Below are 23,802 nucleotides of genomic sequence, written 5' to 3'. Positions count from 1 at the left end.
ATCCATGCCGATTTCTAATTTATTACTGAGCAGATATACTTACACTGAACCTCCAGGTATTTCTGTGCTTGGAAGTCCTTGACTGCAGGGTGGTCTACGATGCAAGCCACTGGTACACCATCATCCTCCTTGCTGACAGTGAACGTCAGCCGGCTGGTTACTGTGTACATCTTGTCATAGGTCAGCTCAACTTTGGGCTTGCCTATGGGAAACATCAAACACAAACAGACTTAAACAAAGCAAAACAGAGACAGTTTAGGGGCTAACAGCTAATTAGCTTTTAACCAAACCACTTATCACTGTCACAAAGACATTAAAACTGGACTGTTTTGTGTAAACAAACTCAATCTGTCTGTCTAATTTTTCAGTAAATTTAAGTCCAAACCTTCACCTGTCGTCACAAACTTTGTTCTGCTGGGACCAAAGGACAAAGATGGCATATATAAAAATTCTTTCCAAGTGTCCGCAGCAGTATATCTGGCTCAGTTCACCTAAGCTGAACTCATTAAGCATTTACTTCACCTTTGCAAAAGATTCCACTGAATGATGATGAATCGAACGAATGAATCGATTTTAGCCTGAAACTTTGCTGTTTTAAATGCAGGTTTGACTGCGCCCTTAGGTGTGAATATAACTACTCCCTCACACTGAAAGGAAACCATATTCCACCATGCCCCGCAATGCAGAGAGATCCTCCAGGAGGAGCTATACAGTAGAGGAATATCTATGCTGCGTTCCAAATTGCATACTTTTTCTTCTTACTTTTAGTATGTACTGCAACTGTCCTTACAAAGTATAATTATTAGTACAAATAGTACAATACTGCTTCATCACAACATTGCTTCATGAACTCTGACAGTCGGTATGAATGATATGTCTGTCGCTGCTTGTGTCAATGAGCTGTCATTAGACTTTTATCTGTATGTCCTCTCTTTGCAGTTCAGTTGATGGGGTGTATCTTCATCAGCTTTGCAGAGGACCAGAAACAGTAGGGCATCCTGGTACTTTTGACAGCCTGCAGCCTGTCTTTTTGACTTATACTGCTGCAAACACAACCAAAATGTGGACGCAGCACCTGTATGTTCTCCTTCACCTCAAGTATTTCTCAACCTAATTTGAGGAATAACTGAGGGTTGAGAAACATGAAGGCTATTCTAGAAACATTACAGCTGTCTCTATCCATCCATAGCCACTTATACTTTGAGAGGTTGCTGGTGCCCAGCGCCTATCCCAGTTCACACAGGGTAACAGGTAGGGTACCCCCTGGACAGGCTGTCAGTCTATCACAGGTTTGACACATAAAAACAGGCAAAAAAATTAAACCTATAGACATGAGGCTCCAATTAACTTGAGCCCACATGTCTTTGTATTGAGGGAGGAAACCAAAGCATATGAAAAAAAAACCCTGCAAGTCCCCCAACCAGCCGGAGGATTTGCACCCCATTTCTTCCCATTTTCTAGCAGTTCCTGAATTTTTATCTATAATGTATAATTTAAACACAAACACTAAACACAACACTGCTTGTTGTCTTAATCACTTGAACAACTCCTCATAGTTTGCTGCTTGGTTGGGTTTCTCCTTCAGGGCTCAATTGATTTTCAGCGTGTTTTCCACATAAAGTCATATAATGAAAACTGAGCTCTAGAGATTTAGACTGGCTTTACACAAATAAACGGGAATAAAGTCTTTATGTTTTTATTCTGTAAATCCTTTTGAAAATATAACCAAAAGTACTTTTTTGCCTAACTTGTGCAGAAACTCTATTTTATGCATCCCTGGTTCCTCCGGGAGTACTTTGTGAACAACTTGTTTTGTTGAAGGGTCAGTTCACTAAGTTTTTACTTGACAGAATAACAAAGCTGAAACCTTTGGACTCAAGGCTGCTGGGAAAAATGCTTTAAAAATGTTAAGGTCTGACAAAGACAGCCATTGTTTGGCTGCTAGTACAATGTCTTTTTTCCATTGACCTTACAAAATATGTAGAGTGGAAGTGAGGAGTGTGTCCTTGAGAATGGTCAAAGAAGGTGAATCAGCTAACAATTGCCTGCTGTCAGGGTCTACTGTGTGACTGTGAATCACTCATTAGGCTTTATGAAACCAGATTTATTGTGTGGCCACCTTTTGCCCAGCCCTGCCAAATCTGAAGCCTGCAAAGCAACCCTGCTCTGATTAGTAGCTGCTCTGTAATATCACACAGACAATATGTTCTCAAAAGCAATGAAGAAGATACCTCATCACAGTCATACAAAATAAGAGGGATGGCTGCAGACAGCGTTGCACGGCACAGACACAAAGAGAGATTGATTATCTTTACCTCTTTGTCCTACTTCCTAACAGTCTGTTGCACAAGTGTGTTTGTGTCCCATCAATAAAACAAATACTGGAAAGCAAAAAAAAAGTGAAAGAGCCTGCCATGAGAAATGCTGGTGCAAAAGAAAATCTGTCTTAATGTGAACAGTTGCATCCATCAGTTTAGATTTGAGCTGTAAAATATGTACTAAGTGCACATTCTACCCACTACTGCAGCTCAGCCACTGTGGTGATACCGTCACTGTGGTGACAGCTGTCTTTTTGGATGCTGGAAAAGCAAACCTGTGTGATGTGCCTGGTGTAAAGAAACAGGTTGTCATGAATAAATACCACTAGAGGCTTCAGATTCATGAAAGCACCTGAAACAGGAACCTGAGGGGTCTGCTCAAATCAAAATGTCTTTTGAGATGCATGAAACAGTGGTGAGGAGACGTCTTTATACAAGTCCTGTGTCTCTAGAACTTGCTTTATAGCTTAGGAATTCATTATAAAATTCTAACACTAACCTGCAGAAGCTAAATGTCTGTGGTTTGAAACCTGTACATAGACAAGTAACTAGGAAGAAAAATGTTGATTACAATAAATGATAATGTGGTTGAGATGATCAATGAGCCTGCAACTTAATTCTTCATTAAACATTTCTAAATTGTAGCTCCATTTGCATGGGGAGCATATCAGAAGGTAAAATACTATTGCTTTGTGCAATGCAATATTGGAAAAGACAAAAATATGAACCTGGTTTGCTGGTTTGAGTCGCCACTAGCTCACTATGCGTGTGTGCTGGGTAAAGACTAAACAAATGAATCCTGCTGTGCACTGTATAGCACAAGAAGTGGCTGATTCCCATTTCTTGAGGTAGCCAGAGGAAGAGAGGAACTCTCACAAGATGGACATCTGACAGAACTCCAAATGTGTTGCATCAAATATTAATGTGTTCAAGTAGAAACAATGTAGCTCTTGAGGGAAAAACACAAGAGATGCATCAAAACACATGTGCACATTGTGTTCTATTGAAGCCCACCTCACTGGAGGCATCCTACTAGGTTGATGCACATTTCTGCATCAGGGTACACCCAGAGTTAACATGCAGCAACACTCAACAAAGCAATTTAATCACATTACAGCTAATGGCTCTACCTTTTCTGTGTGTATGGCTCACTCATCACTCAAATAATACAGGTCATATTACAAGATTCTACATGATGAGGGCCGGTTTGTATTGCCCTTATGTACAGATACTTTTCTTGATCCTCGTCTTTAGATCTCCCTTAGCACAATTTATTCATGCCATCAGCTCTTGTCTTGTAACTGTCTTTTGTGGAGAAGTTTTTTAATTGATCAAGCAGCAATACCTACATATACAATGACCAGGCTTCCTCTGTTGGACAGATTTACTGAAAGTGCAAATCAACCAAACAACTTCATGGTTCATGATGAAGCTGCGCCCCCCAGTTTGGCAACAACTGGATTTAAAATATATTTGAATGATGTCCGACTGAACACGGAGCACTGGCCAAACCGTGCATGCAAACAAATGGGGAAATTAATCAGGTCCCTTAGCTCGCAAATCTTATTAAAAAATATATATATTTGAAAATACGAGACTCCCCGCAAAAACGACAATATAGGACGTTCATACAGGTAGAAAAATATGACTCATATTTACGTTTTAGACTGTCCTCCGCAGCCATCTTGCTGACGTAGTAGTAATGATTGACAACGATGCAGAGATTAAATTGTGGAATTTGTAGGTGGGGAGGTCAAACAGACGGCGGAGTTTAAATGGCAGATGTCACAGTTTGCTTACTTTTTTTTAAACTTAACTTCTGTAGCTCAAGTCACCCTTGTAACCTCTTCACTGCCAGCATTTATTTACATTTATTTTCTGTTTTAAATGTCTTTTATAACACCTAACCAGGACGCTTAACCCAGGTCAGTGGTTGTGTAGCCTTAAATTGACTTTGTGCTAAAACTGCTGATATATCTCACGAATGCAGTACTGCACTGGCCACATCCCAATATGATGGGGTCATGACATAGTAAGAGAAAACTTGAATGTTACAACACATTACAATTACGGCGCCTCTCCCCTGTTGATGATGACCTAGTAAAAGCTGTGTTAAGCATGCTGTGTTAAGCACTAACAACATTCTGAGAGACTAACTTCAGAGTGGGGCCACTAGAGATGAACATCACTGAAAGGAAGTGGAAGGTCAAGTGGCACTTAAAGTGTTCTGTAGATCCAAACATAAAAACTCAGTTGGCTCCTCTTCCTGTGCCTCCTCTACAGTTCCCTTCTTAAACTGTTAACTACATTCTTGTGGAGCAGTGAGGGAGTAGTGTCTAGTTAAATAAAATATATGTCTCGACACTTCGGTCGCTTTACTTTGTGCAAAATTTTCTTTTATCCACCTGTAGAGTCATCCTGCTGGGGTAGAGCAGGGTAATTGAAATCACCCGGTGGTTGTCTCTCAAGACTTGAGGCTAATGGCTGTTCTGGTCCCTGTCAGTCAATGAAGTGCCCTACCTACTGGCTTTTCTTTTTATATACCTGTCTTCCTTTCTTTCGTCTTGAAAGAGAAGAAAGGAATGACCTGCATAGCTACATCCTGCACTGCTTCTACCCCTTCATTTCCTGACTTTCACTGCGCTCTAACCATAAGTGCCGGGTATATGTTGATAAATCACTAAAAACAGGGTAATAGTAAGGGAAAAGATAAGGTGATAATAGTGAGATAATGAGTCTGTGCATATTAGGAGAGGTGGTTTGATTTACATTGGCAAGCATGACAATTGCAACCTTTAAATGATATTTAAGAGAGCCTGATTATCCCTCCAGGTAATTAAGTTAAATTCTGGGGACGTTTAATTAGAAATAAGTCTTCCAGGCAAGAAGCCACAGCCGAGGGTAATTTAAGTAATTCTGGCCTAGTGTCAGAACTCTGGCACCCTGAGACATTCTTTTTCTCTCCATCTTTCATTTCCTTGCACTCTTTTGACTTTCACACTTTCAGCACCAGCAAAGAAATGCCAGGTTTCTTTTCCACAACATTGGTGGAGTGTCAAGTTAAACATTTTTTTTGCATTTTTTTGAGATAGTTTACTTTAAAGTTAACATTAAAATAGCAGTGTATTGTAGTACAATGAAAAAAAAGAAGGATTTTAAAACTGGGCCTATCATTGCTTAGGCTATTTGAGCCAGTAGCACCTTTCCACCTGTGGGGAAGATGGATAAAATCAAATGGTGTGTTCCAAACACAGTCTTGTAACAGGTGAGCCTTTAAGTACCACTGAGTATAGTGCATCTATCAACTGTCGACTTCAAAGAGTGCTGAGCCTTTTCTGTAAATGGCAATCCATTTGCAACAAGTGTCAGAAAACAGCATGGGTTTGAGGTCGAGGGGCATTCACAGTCTGTATTTCAATGAAACAGGCAAATGAATATTGTTTGAAAACTCAAATTTAAAGGAGGGAAATATTGCTAAAAACAAATAAGTCACAGCACACTGCATAATAAAAACATGCTGGATGAAGTGTGTGGACACATTTTGGAGAGATCCCATTTAAAGGAGATGCTGTGTACCCAGGTCACAGTGACAAACAGTTACAGTAAGTCACTACGGTACTTGCACTTAGCCCATGACCGCACGCTATTAGTCAGTGTTTTTACAATGTTACTGTCAGCTTTCTGCAACACATTTCTAAAACATCTTTGAGCAATAACTATAAGGACATTCTTAACAAAGCTGGGGATATCGTGGCCATATATTAATTTAACCAGGTTAACCAACATGTCTTTTACATGTGCACATGTGCACATTATTCATGTGATCCTGGGGCTTACTTAAATACAAAATTGTACTGAATCTGAAACTGACAGCAGTTAAATTCCTGTATATTAAAGGCACAATGAGTACAATCTTCCTAAAAACAATGCATGGGCCATTATCTCTCTCAATCATTACTTACTGCTGTGTATATCTGCAGAGACCCTGCCCTCTTTATGTATTTTCTCTTTTATTTTCATTTTGCTGTGTCCGGGACATTTCTGTCCGTAGCATGGCAGACACTGAAATGGTGCGCCTGAATCGGAAGCTCGGTAAGCTCCACTAAATTCTCCTGTCTGAACACAAATACTATGGCTGCTAGCTAGCTGGACTGAAGATTACTAAACTCGCTGGCTAATTACATTGTTGCTGAGGAGAAGGAGCCAACTTTGAATGTTGTGTTTACAAACCACAAACAAATCCTCAGAAATTGTGCCTTCAACTTTTAAAATGAATTAGTTTCTAGAGTCTGCACAATTAAGATACATTCACTTTGCAATTATTTGTAATGCCACAATATCTATCTGTCTTAGACATTTAGTAGGTCAATGAACAGAAACCACAGGAGCATTGCTTTTGGCTGTTCAATTCTTACAGCCAAAGCATGAGCAATATGTGCCTGTATTCACTGGTTAGCTGAAACAAAGCAGTACAAGAACATTTGACTGAACATCAACACAGTTTTTGTGATGTAACAGTTACTTCCAAGACAATCGCCGACCTTGGCACAATGGAACAATCTCAGATTTGAGCTGACCACTAAGGGTTTAATGTGCCGCAGTGTAGAGGTGAAGCTGCTCAGGGCCTCCCACACAACTTCTGATTAGGACCTTTGTTTCAAAGTCTTTACAAAGCTTGCTGTCTGGGCTCTGAGGTGGAGCTGCCTGGCAGGAGGCCTGTTCACCCCTGAGCTCTGCTCAGACTTCTAAAGCTCAGCTACCTTTGATGAAGGCATGAGAGTTGTCACGGTGCCAACAGGCACTGGCCACCACTGCACATCCACATTGCTTTAATAGAAACTATTCAAAGTCACAGCAGAGCTCCATTTGAAATGCAACAGCATTGATGTAAGCACTAAATAGGGAAGGCCAGCAACGGAAGAATGAAATTGGCCCTAAAAAATGGTTCATTAATATACATGGTATACAGGCTTAAAAGATACACACGTGCATGCAAAAGTTGGGATCTAGCAACACTTAAAAGTAGAATGTGCAACATATGGCAACTTGTGTACAAGTGCATTTTGGAAATAATGGGAATTGCAACACCAGTGGCAAAACAGTGAAATAAAGGATCTTTCTCACTTTCTCAAGTACTTTCATCCCATGGTAAACATTGTCTATACAACAATTCATGATGATTCTGTTGCTTTGTTCAACAACCCATGTATAAAATGACAAGCACCGATGAAGTGTGTCATTTGGTGCATACCAAAATTTCTTTCACCTATAGCTGCTTTATCCATTTCCAGGTTCTTCCCTCTGTGGAACAACGCCACTTATGAGGCAGACTGCACTATAAAAGCTAATGCTCAGGAAGGGCATTGAGCTCCAGTATCCCCTGATGCCCACCAGTGAGCCTGTGCTTTGCGGGTGTGTAACAACACAGTATTTGTAAACTACTTGAATAAATCTAACCTCTTTTTCTTGATTTCTGAATTGGTTCGACTCTCACAGCTTGTTCACTGTTGCTGTGACATGCTGCCCCTCAACACATTTTGTCTTAATGGTTCAGCAATGACATGATCCGTGAACAGTGCAGTCCACCTGGTCTCAACAATAGAATTAATATTACCAGCTTTTAAAAAACATTCAGTCATAGTCCTGAGATAAAAAGTCCATGTTGGTTTTAGTCATGTTAGGACAACTTCTTCTTTCTTAATTTGTATTTTTTAGCAGATGAAACCTCTGGGCATTCTAGTCTTGGTCTGATCAAAGAGGAACAAGATCGTTTTAGTTTTACTAAGCAATAGATTAGTTGAGACTTTTTGCATAGCCAGACCTATCTCCACAGGTCTGTGTCGGTGCTGATGAATGGTTTGTCTGCAGCCATTATCATTCTACAATGGCTTGTTTGAATTCCTTTAAACCAATCACAATCGCCGAGATAGCAGAAGGAGAGGGAGAGTACAACATGAAAAATGTGACCAATGGCATGCTTATACTAACAAGTCTACATCAGACTAAGTTTAAGTTAAGAAAATGTGGTGGCATTTAAGTCAAACTTAAGCAAAAGGCATCCAGGTTCAACTCACCTGACTAGCTTTAGTATTAAAGTATTTTCAGATGTGACATAATATAAGAATATGCTCTTTTTTAGGCTTTGTGGATTGCTGTTACCTTAAATGAACAGCTGATTCATCTTTTATCACTACCATACTGGTTCATTGTGCCTTCTATGTCAAGTCTGCAAAAACTGCAGTAGAATAGCGTTATATGCACAGGATCAATAATCAGTAGATTTGAAAGCATAGAAAACATTGCTTTCTTCTATTGTTTGCTCTTTGAAATTTATGTACAGTTCCATATTTTTTCAAAGTGAGGGAAACAGTGGACACTGGAGGAGTTTTCTTTTATCTCAGAGGTGACACATCATTCAGCCCTTTTTCTCTGGTTCATGGAACACAGCGTTCTTGTGTCAAACGCAGCTATTCTTTGTACAGATAACCAGTCACAAAAGCAGAAAGATGAGTGAATATCTCTGAAAAGAACTTTAACTACATAAGTGCCTTATTGTGTTTAGAGAGGACATGTCTTGATAAATGATTAGGATCGTCTCTCTGAGCATGGGGCCAACCTACCTGGAAGCTCTTTATCTCCCTTCATCCATCTGATGGTGGCAGCAGGCTTACTGCTCATGGCAGTGCAGGTCATCTCTGTCTCGTTGCCCTCGCTCAGGACCTCATCCCGGGCCTCGATGATGGGGTTACCTGGAGGAACTACGGCAGGACACACAAACAGAACAATGTCAACACTGAGAGAATATAGCACCTCTACACGCCGAGCACTACATGACGAGAAGATAACAGAGCTGCCAGAGAGGAGAGGGGAGGTTTTTATTTTTTTAAGTTTGACATTTTTAAAGTGGGTCAGATGACAATTAAAAAGGTGCAGGACCAATAATCCACGACACTATGATGGATGGCTATGATGCAACTTGTCCAAATTACTTATTAATTGCAGTTACTTATTAATAATTGATTAAATTAATCTGTGATACATGCATGCATGCATATATTTGAAAAATACAAAAAATATCCAATGACCAACATGCTGTTGGTCATTGGATATTTTTTGTATTTTTTTTTAACAAACAATGTGTAAAACAAACTAAAAGGATGTAGAAGACAAATTCAAATTGATATTAATAATACAATATTTTAGAACTAGTTTTCCAGTGACATGTAGTGTTTGATATTACTGAACCATGGTTAAATAAATAGAAATTACAAAAGTCACATTCAGCATAAGCACTGCCTTCATGCAAGTCAATTATTGTGTCAGAAATGTGTAATTTGTTGGAAAATTGGAAAATTTAAAAAACATCTCCAACTTAATACGCAATTAGCTTTCATATCTCTTTGGTTCTCTGGAGTGAAATTTCTCAACCTTTGATATAATAATAAAACTATAGCAATATGTGCAGACTCCGTGGCAAAATACAAAATAAAAAAATCCAAATACATGTCTGATTACTTATCAGCTGATGTCCCAATGATATGTTAATAATTTAGCATATTCCCATACACTCACTAATCATATCACTTCCTGAGGCACTTCTTCCTAACTGATAGTGATATTTAAGAGAACATAAAGTGTATATGGCTGTATTTTGTAATTGCCTCCTCAGGCCTTGGGTTTGAATGCCTTTAATGAATATATGTGAGCGAGACACATTCAAGCTAAAACAGGATGATGTTTTAACAAGCTCCTTAACAAGCTTGTCCGCAATGAAAAGTTGATGACAGCTGACCTTATAGTCCATTCAGAATGGTGGGAAATAAACTGCTTTCATCATTTGATGACAGACTCTGAGCTGAGTATTATTCTGTTCTTTTTCAGACAATGTAACCTGATTAGCACTGGCTTCGAGGGTCATGTAGGACATATTTATGTGAATGCCGACATACCATTCAAATTCTTTTTCGATCTTAAAGTCAACCACAGAAAAAGCCATGCTTATTTTAAATCATATCCTCTTTTAGCAATGTATTCTCACAAACAGGTTCATAGGATTTCTTATCTGTAGTTTAAGTTGGATATCTTGTTGCTTAATATGTTTCGTAGTCTGTATACTATGTAAATTAATACAATTTTGTGGGATAGCTACAAAATTCAGTGCTTTGATTTTTGTAGGAAGAACTACGAAGCTTTCATGAGAACAGCCCGCTTTCAGTGAACATATCATGACAATATGTTCATTTTGTGGACATGTTGTTTGTTCAATAGCATATATTTGATTCGTGATTTCAGATTATCACCCAGTCTTAAAGCACACTACTAAAACCACATACGCAGAGGTAAAATCTCATGTGCATATTTCATAAACCATGCGCACAATTACAGTTCACTACAAAGGAGGGTGTCCTTCCAGTCGTCTAAGTCATTTCATCAATGTGTGTTCAGATGTGAAATATGACCGGTTGGCTTGGCTACTAGCTCATTTTACCACCACAACATTATGACAAGAACACCCAATAATCCAGGTCACTATGATTGATGGCTGTGATGCAACAAATATTAATTGCAGTTACTTATTAATTACATTTGCAAGCATGCATGACTATAACACAATAAAAAATATTAAATGAAAAACATGCTTTATTAACTTTATATAAATGCACAGAAAGAAAACAAACAATGATGTAAAAGACAAATTCAAATGAATATCAAAAAATGTAATATTTTAGGAACTAGTTTTTCAGCAACATATGCAGTTTGATATTGCTGAACCATGGTTAAATAAATAGATAATCAAAAGTTACGTTCAGCGTTGACATTGCTATTCATGCAAGTCAAGTATTGTGTAAGAAATTTGTCATTTTTTGGTACAAGTGATAGCAAAATATTAATAAGACTTAATAAGCACATATGAAACACATGATTTTCCTGTTACAAACTTCACTGTAGCTGCTGTCAGAGTATCTTTCAGTTTTTCATAGCGAGCTGTCAACCATGTTGCTCAGCATGTGAATGTATGCTGTCTTCAACAGTCTAAATGTTGATTAATAGGCTTTACCTCCCTGCTACTAATAAGTGTTTGTGTGTATCTTAGTGTGTGTGTGTGTGTTTTGCTGTCGTACCTAGCACGGTGATGTCAGCGTAGGCTTCCTGTGGGGGGTCTGTATAGAGCTGGCAAACATATCGCCCCTCGTCTGACAGCGAGACATTCGACAGCGACACCCGCAGCTCGTTGTCTGAGAAGTTCACCAGCTGAAAGCGAGCGTCTTTCAGTGCTGAGGCAGAAAAACACACAATAGTCATTATTATTTATATGATATGTGTTAACATAGACAACTTACACATATACATAGTATAATAACAATGAATAATACAAGTAATGTTGACTCGAACATCAAATGCTGTTATAAATCCATATATATGACACATTTTCTTAAGACTCTAAGATTTGGAAGCCATTTTTTATTTAAGATCCTTCAATTTTAGTGGGACAAACACAGATGGACGAACCATCATTTATCAATATTTGCTGTCAAATCCTTTGCAGAGATTGACTGTTTGAGGTCTGCAGACATCAGAAGACCCTATCATAGCTGCCGTCTGTCCTGTGATGCTGTGCCATCTTGACTTCTAGCTTTCTGTTTGTTTTCTTGCTCTGTGGATTGAGGTCAGATGACACAGCTTGTCAAGAATATGTATTTGAGGGCAGAAACTTGAAAACTTGGCCCTGAGTGAGTGAGGTAGGTGTCACCTATATCATTTTTCAGTCAATAAGAGAAATAAAAGATCAATGATGTTTAAACACTGACTAAATTGACATGCACAGTAATATTCCAGATATAACAATATTTCCAAATGTATATGTATGATATGAACAGAAAATTTTGTTTGGATATTGTGAATAAGGCCTTTTTTCCAAATGGAGTTGTTTAGACACACACAGTGAATTCAGAATGGGGTTTTAACTTCTGCAAACTGCAAACATGTGAAAAGCTTAATAAAGAAGCTTAATAAGTCATTTTTAAGAATACGGGAAAAAACTGGAATTTTTTTGTGCATGTAAACATACTCAATGTTGTTGTAAAAAAGAAGATAGTTCATGACTCATTTTTCATTATTGATTTATTACAATATTATTATCACTTGGTCTATACAGTGGTGAAATATGACTATTTTCTAAACCCCAGGGTGATGCCAACATTGCTTGTTTTGTCTGACCAGCACTCCGATAGCAAAACATATATAGTTCATGATAACGTGAGACAAAGAAAAGCAATAAATTGTCACAACTGAGAAAGAGGAATTTGTACATTTTGGGTGAATTTTTTCTTTTTTAGATGAACAAAATAATGAGAATGTTTTTCTCTCAATCAATAAACCTTGTCAGCCCTACTACAATCACTTTAGTATTTTCCAATTTCAAAATGAAAAACACAGCTTTTAAAAGATGAGCTTCAACAGCTTAAATGGTTAACCATTGTAGAGCCATTCATTAAGCCACAGAAAAATGTATAAACAGAAACCAACTATGAAGCAATTAATTTAGACAAATCATAATAACCCAGTTTTCTTTTGTCTGCTTTTTATTCATCAGAGGGCTCTTTGAGCTGTTTTAGCTCTGAACAGCATCACTAGCCCAAACCGGAAAGCCATTCAGCAGGCCTGCTTTCATTGGGTGTAGGCTTGTGTAAAAAAACAAAAACATTTTTCATACAATAGTTTTTATCGGTTTTATGGACAAATAAAGCCGATAGCAGTTTTTGCTTAAAGTACATCACAACTTCAAAGTGAGGGAGAGAAAAACAACTACCACAATCTAATTAGTCAACAATCAATCACAGAGCAGAGAGGTGTAACACCAGAAAGGAGAGAAAATCAAGCACAATTCACACTCTAATAGCTCCCTTCTGTTTAGCATGTGCAGACAGACATACAGCACATGCTAACAACATGGCATATATTAACAGTGGCATCATCCTTGGCTGTCCTTCAATTGGCCTACAGTGAGATTGAGGACAAATCCATAAATCCTGTCTCTTCCTCATCTGTAGGCACTTTCATCTTGCCTTACCTTGTTTGCCCATCTACCTAAGCACACTCTATCAGCTGTAATGTAGAATGACAACATGTGGTTAGGATGAAAGCCTACCCGTCTCCATCCCTCTTTGATGTGCTGATAAATTCTGCTCTGATTGACAGCAACTCCAGGCTCTTTGCACTCTGCACTCCCCTAGTATAGATCTGTGTACTCATCCTCTGGCTCTGCCTTTTTTTTCTAAAAGCATTAAACATGGAAACTTCTGACACAGAAGACCTTAAAACAAGACATAAATAGACAGGAAAACCACTGGGCTGCATTAGCTTTTCAAAGATGATTTTGCAGAGGGAAGATGATGCTGCTGTATGGACATACAGTACTTTCCTTTAATGTCAAAAGATACACACAGTGAGAATGATTGAGGGGAGGGAGGAGAGAGGGAGAGCGCCAGTGAGAAGCAAGAATACTAATCACCACAATTGATTTTGTGCATCATTAAACAAGAACATCAGGCACATTTTAAGTGATAGCATAAGGCTGAGTGGAGATGCGTTTTTGTTACCACATTAAGAGAGGAAATGTGAGAAGAAATCTGCATAAAAAAAATCAATCTCATCATACATTTATGATCTGTTTGGCCAAATAGAAACAAAAAAACACTGCTGGGTAGACTGCTGTACATGACATAATGTGCTGCCTCCACCTTCCCACTTCTTTCCGTCTTTGATTATCCTGCCAGAAAGGTCTGCTCACAACACTCAAAACAACAAAAAAGAAGAACAAACACGATAGAAAAAGTTGGAATGAAGCAATGTGAAAATGCAGCAAATAAGGGTAAAGTTTTGATGCAAATGCATATTCTTTCCCTACACACATTCCTCACATTTGCCAAAAAATCCTCAAATGGTTGGTTTCCATTAGTGCAGCTATTAGATTCTTTTATCTAAGCACAATGAAGCCCTTATTGTGGCACATGAATAATATGCCCCTAATTAGTGTAGCTCATTCAAAAGCCTTGTTAGCCCTTATTAAAACAAGAGGTCAGACTCTAATCCTAATGATTTAATTGAATTAAATACTCCCAGATTCAAACATACTGATGCTGCAGTATACAGATGCACTGAAGAAATCATACAACCTGATTTCAGAGGCGGTTTACACTCACCCTGCTCTGGAAGGGAAAATACTGCTATTTTGGGTAGTGGCTGCAGTGCAAGCATTTGAATATTGGTAGTTCTGTTCTCAAAGGTGAAATAATGTCTGTTCCAGAATAAGGATCCATTTTTTTAAAACTTTTTATTTTAAACAAGGTGTTTAACATGAGTTTTATAACATGTTCTCTTGATACCTTTTATAATATTGTACTGTTTCAATTAAATCTCCATCAAAAGCAGTTGGGGTAGGAGTAGGAATCTCTATAATCTTGTGAAATTTGTTCATTTATTATATTATCGGAGCCTAAAAGAAGCGCTCAATTAATAAAAAGAAGTTTGAAGGTTATCACAAGCAAATTGTAACCTAGAAAAAGCCTGGTGTGCAGCTGAGAAGTTGGTATAAAAGATGGTGTCATCTGCATAAAAATTGACACTGCAGTAGGAAAACAAATATTATTTGTGCTTAGAGAGCAAAATAAGCCTAGTATTGATCCTGGTCACATATCAACAGTTTGTGTACTTTAATTGCAATCGCCAACCATAGCTTGAACTCTACTAAGCAGACCATGATTTAGTAGAATTAAATAATCCGCATCATTTTATCTCTACTTTAGAGCTGAAATGTCCTGTTATGTTCGACGTTGTTTCATCCTTGTTCTAAAAGATGTTGACTGAGGTTGAGGTCTGGTGAGTTAAAAGGAAAAGCCAGCAGAGATGTAATGCAACATTTTGAATAACTTAATGGTTGGAAAACGTTTCCATTAAGGATGCTGCTTGTCAATCACCTTCTGATTATACACTTGACTAGAGTACATCTTCGATAAAGATGTTTTCCTTTCTGGCGGTTCTTTCGTTCTAATACATCAGCTTGATACACTGTTCTACAGGTGATCAATTTAAGTCTGTGTTGAAGGAAAATTACTTATAATTATCCCTCCTGTTGGTAATATACTGAACTCATCACTTAAGGCCCTCAAGTTCTTCAATTACTGTAGCTCTTTAATTAAAGAAATATGTTGACTTAAGACCTATATATATATCGACGTATTGCACAGGTGTGTTAGCTTTTTCCACACTTGGTGACTTTTCCTGTCACTGGCATTGTACTAGGCATCATGACAGCTAAGTAAGAGGATGATGGTCCGTAAATAAACAGTTGGCCAAGTCACAGACGTCGGTGGATCTCTGGAGCCTGACAACTATCCTAAGCCAATATCAAAAACTGTCAAATATACTTGAATGTTACAAAAATATTCCTAGATCTACAACTGGATTCAGAACTGCACAAGGAAAAAATAACTTGCCAATAGCCTAAAGTACCCTTCCATCAATTTGACAAAATCCTTGCCAATCAGATATAATCCATTTCACAAAAACATTTCTCAGAGATCTTATAATCCTCTTATGTATCACTTTTAAATAAGGCATTGTGGTATAAGCATGAGCTGAATGAATAAGTACTTTCTAATACACATTGAAAAGAAACACAGACACTTTGGCACTGTCACAAGGACACAGTTCTCCATGCTCGAGGCTTGGAGAAACAGTACTGTAGGTCTAAAGAGATACAAGGACAGACGACGCCTAGTTCACACAGCAGGATTGTACACAGTGGTATATTTCAGAAACAAAAAGTAGCTGTCCTGGCAAAGAGAAGGTGAGCCAGGCAACACTGCAGACAGTTCTCTTATTGCTATGTCAGAGCACACTAGAATATATATTTAATTCCTCTTTTGTGTACTTTGGACAAAATAGAGGTTGACCTTCCTTCGCTTCGTGGCTTCCTGCTCTCTTTGCCCTGTCCTTCTTATTCTCTTGTTCTATCATATCTGATAGCATGAGAAGGACATCACAGATGTCTGACAAAGGTAATTGATAGTCAAGGAAAAGAAAAGAAGTCCGTCCAAAACCCTGAAAGGCTGTGAATGATCTGATCTGTCAGTTTTAACAGCTGATAGTGATGAAGCTAATTTAAAAGTAGTGATAAGACAGTACAGTAGAAGGAGACTTTGTGAGGTAGATGACAGTGAACTTAAGATAACAATGTTGACTTTTGGTTTCACAGCAGCCTCCTGTCTGAAAGTTCTGTGGTTTTGGACTTTAGCCATCCACGCAAATCTCTTCCGAACGTGGAATTAGCCGCTCTATATACTATGTCATCTGAGTTCCTTCAGTCAAAATGACTATGGCCGCCGCCTAACAATAAACATAAATTTAGATCAAAATAAATTAAACAAACGGCAGACTATCACCCAGGAGAATGGGGATTGTGTCCCATGTGAAAACAAAAAAATACTTTTTACGTAACTTACACTGTTTACGTGGCTCACGACACCCTAGTAAAGACTTCACATCTTGCATTTATTTAAAGTTTAAATTGTTCTTTATAATGCCTTACCAAGCATCCTTACCAAGTTTTTTCCCCTAAGCCTAGGTCAGTGGTTTTGTGGCCTAAATTCCCCTGAAACTGCAGCCTCTTTTACAAGAATGCTCATATATGCTGTTGGAGATCTTTGGTTTTGGCTGGACTTTTGAATGCATATTTCACAGATTGAGGACTGTTGATTTTAGCCCCCATTTTTTACAGTGTAGGTACTTAACAAAAGTATAGCTTTGTGGCTGGTATTCAGAGGAGGAATAATAACAGCGACCGATAACTCCTTCAACTTACATATGGCATGTATGTGTTGTATAAGAATACAGAAACAAATACAAATCTGTTTGCATTCGACCCTGTAGTAATGGAACCAGGTACCATCTCATATTACCAGTCTGCACTCCAAATTTTAAATATTAAATGGACTGCATACAGTGTGGATAGCACTTCTTAACCTGAGAAGGACATTGTGCTTTCGAAAGCTTCTCATTCACCCACGCACACTCACACTCACACACACTCTCACTCTCACTGATGGTGGCAGAGCGGCCGTGCAAAGCACTGGTCTGCTTATTGGGGACAATTTGAAGTTTAGTGTCTTAGTCAAGGACACTTTGACATGTGGACAGGAGGAGCTGGGAATCATAATGTCTCTCACTGTCATAATTGGTATGACTAAAATGGGTCACTATTCAGGAAAACAGGTCGTTTTAAGTGTTTGATCGAATGACAAATGGTGTTGAGGAGTTTTATTTTTTCTGGTATGACTTCTTTTTGCAGATAGCTTCCTGTGTTAGGGGGAGAGAGTTTACTGCAGAATAAATACAATATGGCCACTTATTTCCATTGCAATAGCACATACGCTAAAGGTAAAAACTGTTGTTCTGATAAGTAGAATGAATCTTCTTTATAGATCTATGTCTATTAGAAAATGATTGCTAATACAATAAGATAATGTTCTCCATGTGTCTATTTCTCTTTCCAACAGCGTTACCTTCTGTGTCTGGGTCACCCGAAGTTGAAAAAAATATAAATTTCATGTTTTGAAGAGAAAGTAGGAAATAGTGTCAAAACAAATACAAGTTATCATCCAACCTGCCAAGATCTCACCATTGAAATGCAGCAGACAGTGAAGATAACATTAGAGCAGATGAGTCTTTTTACCGTTTCACCTGTCCTAACAGCATGACTTAAATTTATCTTGCTTTTTTTCCCTTCGCTTCATCTTCATTCTTTCTCTGCATTTCATTTGAATCGTTTTTTTCTTCCTCCAGCTTCAGCCGAGGATGACTGCCATCCACAGAGAGCAGGAGATGATGAGTGCGCCTTGCCTAAGTGGCTGCAATCAATTGTGATTAGTGGCTGCTGCTACTTTTTGAGAGGAGCGCATCAAAGTTTTTTTATTGGGTGTCAGAGTGGGTGAGACGGGGTGGGTGGGGGTAATTACATTCTTACAAAAAACCTCCTCCCCACTCTAGGTGACGTCCAGGCTACCAAATCACTGTGTAGCCACCAACGAAATCCAGAGTATAGGTACATTTAGCATTGTTTTGCTGTTGTTTAGACTGATGGGGGTTTTTCTCACTCTGACACAGCTGATTGTAATCAAAGAACTGTCTCTTCTTGTGTTCCTTTTATTTAGCATTTTGCCATTGTTACACTTTTAGAATCCTCCACATGTTCTTTTGCAGCTCACAATGATGTTATCGATCATGTTAACTTTCTGATTTAATATATTATTTTCCTGAACTTCTGCTTTTTGAGCAACTCTTTTTTAATTAAAATATTTCTCAAGCCTAATGTTGATATTCTCCAAAGTGTTTATTTATTAAATTATTTATATAATTTATAATATACTTAATTTCTTATCCTATTTCTTAAAGCTGCATCTTTATTATGTATTATTATTATTTGCCGAAACCTTTGTCTTTCCCCATGGGGATTAAGTGTCAATCTAATCTTATCTCATTCAGTCCCATCTTTCATTACAAATTTTACTTATGTGCCATGTCTTGCTTAATGAGAGTCCTTCGTTGAAATAACCTCACCAGAAATTATAGATTGTGTTTGGCTAAGTTCGGTCTGAATGCATAAGCATCATATTCTACTCAGACAAGTTGTCAACTGCTTTGGTTCCCTTCTACATCGAAGCTTCTTGCAAGTACATTTTGGATATTAAAATGCTTTAAGTCGCAAAGACGTATTTATTTTTACTATGTAGCTTTTAGCCTATTTTAGCTCAATGGTCTAAGAAAACAATTCAGCATTAAACAGCAGAGTAAAATGAACAGCTAACTGATCAAGAACGTTGAAAATTGCAACGAAGAAGATGCAGATATTTTTCTCAGGAATTGGTGGAGACTAATCCAAAGTGGTGACCAGAAACACAGTTTTAAAAGCAATGGTGATATTGCTTCATACCTGCTGGATATCTAGATAGAAAACCACATGGCAACCCTGACATAACATGATGATTTATCAGGACTCTATTTCTTTAAAGGTTCTGATACCAAGTGCTTAACCCAGGTATGAATCCAACAGAAATCTCCCCATATTTACAGACAGATGCACAAGAAGAAGAGCTGCTTCAAATACTCAAATCCAAGAGTGAGTTCAAAAGACTCCTCTATCTCAACCAGCATGTTCCAGTTAGACTCTCTCCTGCTGTTTCCACTTGACATTAACACGCCAGCCCCCTTGTGTGAAGATGATCAACAAGTTACTTTGTGTTAAGGATCCTGGTCATACACAAAAACAAACTCAGAATGAGCCAAAAGTCATAGTTATAAACTTTGGAAGGAGTGATGACTTGAGAGTTAGGCCAATGTGTGGTTAAGTTAGAGTTAGGTAATTCCATTGCACTTTAATCACTCTTTGGTCCTTTTAGTTTTTACATGTACCCATCTTTGTACATCTTTGTATGTATCATGCCACATCATTTTAAGATATAACTAAACCTAAATACATTTATTTATAGTTAAACAATATCATTAGTTAACTCAATTGCTATTAAACATTTGCATTGAAAATGCCCTTTATGTGGGTATATTTTGATTAAAAAAAACTTGGATGCTAAACATAAGAAAAACAGAATTCAGAGCATATATTTTATAAATGAAAAAGTCTATCAGTTCGAACATAACCTTTAACACTTACATATCCAGGTAGGTTTAGGGGTAGGGTTAGGATTAGACCGAAAACAAATGAGCCAAAGCTTATAAGGGAAGAATTATCAGGCCAAAATATGTGTATGAGGCTTAATTTGAAAGCTAACATCTTGTAGTTTCTGTAATTATGCTTCTTTAGCAAGTGGCTAAAACACAAGTCAAACTATATCAGTAAGAAAAACAGTTTTCAATTGAACATTTGTCACAAAGGATTCACAAATTTTTGCATTACATTTTAGACAACGTGCCCCCCACACACACTTCTTCCCTCTTAATTGCCTCATTAAGCTGTTTTTCACTTTTACCCCGAACCACGCTGGCCTTCAGTGGACAGATCAGCCACTGCTATAGAAGTTGAAGTCCTTCCCTCCTCCACAGGAGAGATCAAGGGCAGTGTTTGTGTGTGAGTGCTCAAGTGCTCCTATTAACCTTTTTATACTAAAAACCATGTAGGTGTGTATTTAAAGAAGAAGGTACTTCACTTCTGAATGATCTCAGAAGTTTATGCCTGTGTTCTTTCAAAAATAGACAGATATATTTTCAAAACTTTAGTATAAAGGTTGCCTTTTTTAATAGATATTTGATTATCTTTGCTTAAAAGCTTACTCAGGCAACAAGGGGAGGCAGTAATGCACATTTAATTAAATGACAAAGGTTTTGAGGCTGTGTAGTGTGTAGTGAGATTTGGTCAATGTATAGAGGGAAAATATCAGCATAGATTGCAAGGAATAGCCATAATGCTATTAACAAGCAGAGTATTTAGAAATGAATGGCTTAATAATGTATTGTGCATTAAAAAGAAAGGGTGATATAGTCAGTCATTATTAAGAGAGTGCGTTATGTAAAATATATCACTGCACTCCGTGTTCATAATGCAAAAGGCTTGGCATAACATTAGCTGCTGAAGGATGAATTACTGTATATCTTACATTAGGTAAGAAAAATGAATGTTTGCCTGAAACATATGGCAGTTTGAGCAATAACATTCCAGCAGGGTGTTTACTTCTGCTATCACAACAGTATCCACATATTAAACAGGTCACTGTGCCATGAAACATCACCATCTGTGCATACTCTGGTTAATAACAAAAGTGAACACAACAATGCAAACAAAGGCATCATACAGTATGTTTGTCTTGTCGCAGAAGTAAACTGCTGTTGCTTTGTGAGGTGAACCCAGCGATCCAACATTCTCACAGTAATTTCAGATCTTACTCAGATCAACGGAAGTAAAGGCAGCAATACCAGAGTGTTTTACAAGTAAAAGTACAAGAGTTTTAACAATATGCTTAAAGTGCATGATATAAAGAGAGGAAGGTAGCATTAAGTGCCACTGGTACAATTTCATCTTTTCAATCTCATGGACATTTGAAGGAGATAAACTGGCTCACAGAACGCATCAGAACTACTTCCTGGAAGGACCTGGAAGTGTAATAGTAGGATGACCAATAGTTCACTAAGTCTGTGTATTTAACTGCATCCAGTTTCAAAGCACTCCTTCCTTTCTGTCTCCTACCCTCTCTTGCTCTCCATCTCACACTCACAAACATAATCCACCACTGTAGATTCAGACTGAGATGGCAGATGTGATATTTTGAAGGGGGCAATGTTGTTGGGAGGCTGCCTGGTGGATGCCATGTCATAATGAAGCAGTGCAGCTGCAGCAAAGATGCCTGGGAGGGATCACAGGAGATCAAGGAGCCCCACGTCAAAGGAGAACACCTTGCCCTTGACAGCCAGCTTGTGGGAGTCGGCTCACTGCGGCTCGGCACAACAGCAGATAAATACCGAGCTCAGTTTATGCACGGAGGCCCTCTGTGAGCGTGCCCTTGTATTGTATGTAGAAGGTGTGTTTGTAAGGCGGGGAACATGACAAAGGAGGGGTGGTGAGTATGGGGGAGGGCCTGACACTCGCCTCACTGGGGGGTCTATTGTGGATCAGAATGTAAAAGTCTTGAGTGCATGTACAGTATGTGTAAACATGCCTGAAGTCTTAGCTCAAAGAAAACATACTGAAACTATATTGAACATGCAGCTTTTGAATATTCATGTAAATTAATTCAAAAGAAGCAGTAAGGCACATTACAAAATGTGTGTGCAAAGTAATATCAAAAGGAGGTATGAAATTATTATTATTTATGATATAATTATTGATTATTGGTTATAATCCCTTCTTTAGAATGTCAGTCCATTATTGGAATGAACAGGAAAAAAAAGTAAAGTTTAAAGTATTTAAATCAGATTATTTTGATTGCTAATGATTTATGAGTGCATTTAAACTCAAAGTGCAATCCATTATTACATTTTTGTGTGTGTTTGGAACACAATTAGCTTCTGAAAAGGTTAAAATTCAAAATAAAACACAGCTATTCTTCTCTGCTCAAACTCTCTTGTCATCAGATGTTGGAGATGCATCTTTGTTTCGTGCCAATGTGTGGGAGTAGGTAGAAACGCACACTTAAACACATGCAGACACAGTACAGATCTTCACCATGTGTGTCTCCCTCTCCCCTTCCAAACAAAGAAGAGTTTAATCTCATTCTCTCCTGTTCATCATAGATTTTTCCACTATGGCAAATGCTTGACAGTCTCTGATCAGCTTACTCTGATCTTCAAATTAAATTCAGCTTCCCTCCATGTTGCCAGTTTACAGAACTTCATTTTGCATCATCCAGCAGACTTTTTCTTGTATATGAGCAAACTAACCACTGTTTTTCTGCATATTACCAATGCTGCAATGACACAAAGCTGGTTGAAATTTTTCTTTTTCAAATTGTAGTAGAGGCGGAACAGATGAAGATGCACATGCAATTTTGAAGAGTTAGTCACATATATACCTAAAACTCTGTTTATATGTTTAAGTTTGAAGCCAACAAAAGAGCTGAGGTGAGCCTAAAAACAAACGAGTCAACCTGTAGACACTGCAGGGACAAAGTATGGCTTAGAGCTGCATTACTGCCACCAGGTGAGAGTAGCTAGACTCTCATTTATGGGCTCTCTCAGTCTCATTATGTTCCACTCTAAAGCAGCTGTAGAGTGAATTGATCATGCGGTGGTTAAATTCAGCCCACAACCCCAACTCTGCTGTCCACTCCTGTGAAAGTCATTAATGAATCATAGATTTTGAACTTTGTACCTTCTGAACTTTACATACTATTACTGTTATATTCTTATAGAGGTTGATAATATGATATATTCAACACTGAACTCTGGGGCTTAAAAAACATAATTAAAGTAACCGAAACCTGGCAAGACAGAGCGCAGAACAGAGTATGTCCAACTGAATGCAGCTAATTAGAGCTGTGACATGATAATTGGACAGGATAAGAATAAACATAACAGGTCATTAAATGTTTAGGGATATGAGCTGTTTTATTAAAGCATCCTGAAAGCGAAACATGTTTGGTAGATTGTATTAACCTCATTCTGTATTAATCCTGCCACGGACATGTGGGTCAAACTTAATGCAGCTCTCTGGAAGTGCAAGTAATCTGAGAGAATATTAATCAGTGTTATGCAGCTATACTGCCAGCTCCAATCACATGATTTGGTTAAACCACGCGTATTATGATATTTGTCTTAATTTATCAGCTTTGTCTGGAAACTGCGGCTTGACTAGATTTCTTCCAAATGTAAATGATATGTCAAATGTCTGTCTAATTTTATGACTGCTTGCAAAATGAACCAGTGAAACTGACATAAATAAATTCCTCACTGAGATTGATTTCCATGTCATCTGATCACATCA

General features: G+C 38.1%; 1 protein-coding gene across 4 annotated transcripts in view; it reads right to left on the bottom strand.

Moving 5' to 3' along the window:
- cadm1a (cell adhesion molecule 1a) overlaps positions 1 to 23,802 on the bottom strand; it is a 395,256-nt gene that overhangs the window by 71,259 nt on the left and 300,195 nt on the right. For all 4 annotated transcript variants that reach the window (XM_059352242.1, XM_059352243.1, XM_059352244.1 and 1 more), the window contains exons 4-6: positions 11,441 to 11,593; positions 8,939 to 9,076; positions 44 to 202 (exon numbers count right to left, since the gene is read on the bottom strand). In XM_059352242.1, the coding sequence (XP_059208225.1) occupies positions 44 to 202; positions 8,939 to 9,076; positions 11,441 to 11,593 (450 nt within the window). The remainder of the gene's footprint in view (positions 1 to 43; positions 203 to 8,938; positions 9,077 to 11,440; positions 11,594 to 23,802) is intronic.

This window comes from Centropristis striata, chromosome 15, assembly GCF_030273125.1.
Source record: "Centropristis striata isolate RG_2023a ecotype Rhode Island chromosome 15, C.striata_1.0, whole genome shotgun sequence".
NCBI classification, from domain to species: Eukaryota; Metazoa; Chordata; class Actinopteri; order Perciformes; family Serranidae; genus Centropristis; species Centropristis striata.
The sequence above is the reverse complement of the archived record's forward strand: the minus strand, read 5'-3'. Positions and strand labels throughout refer to the sequence as shown.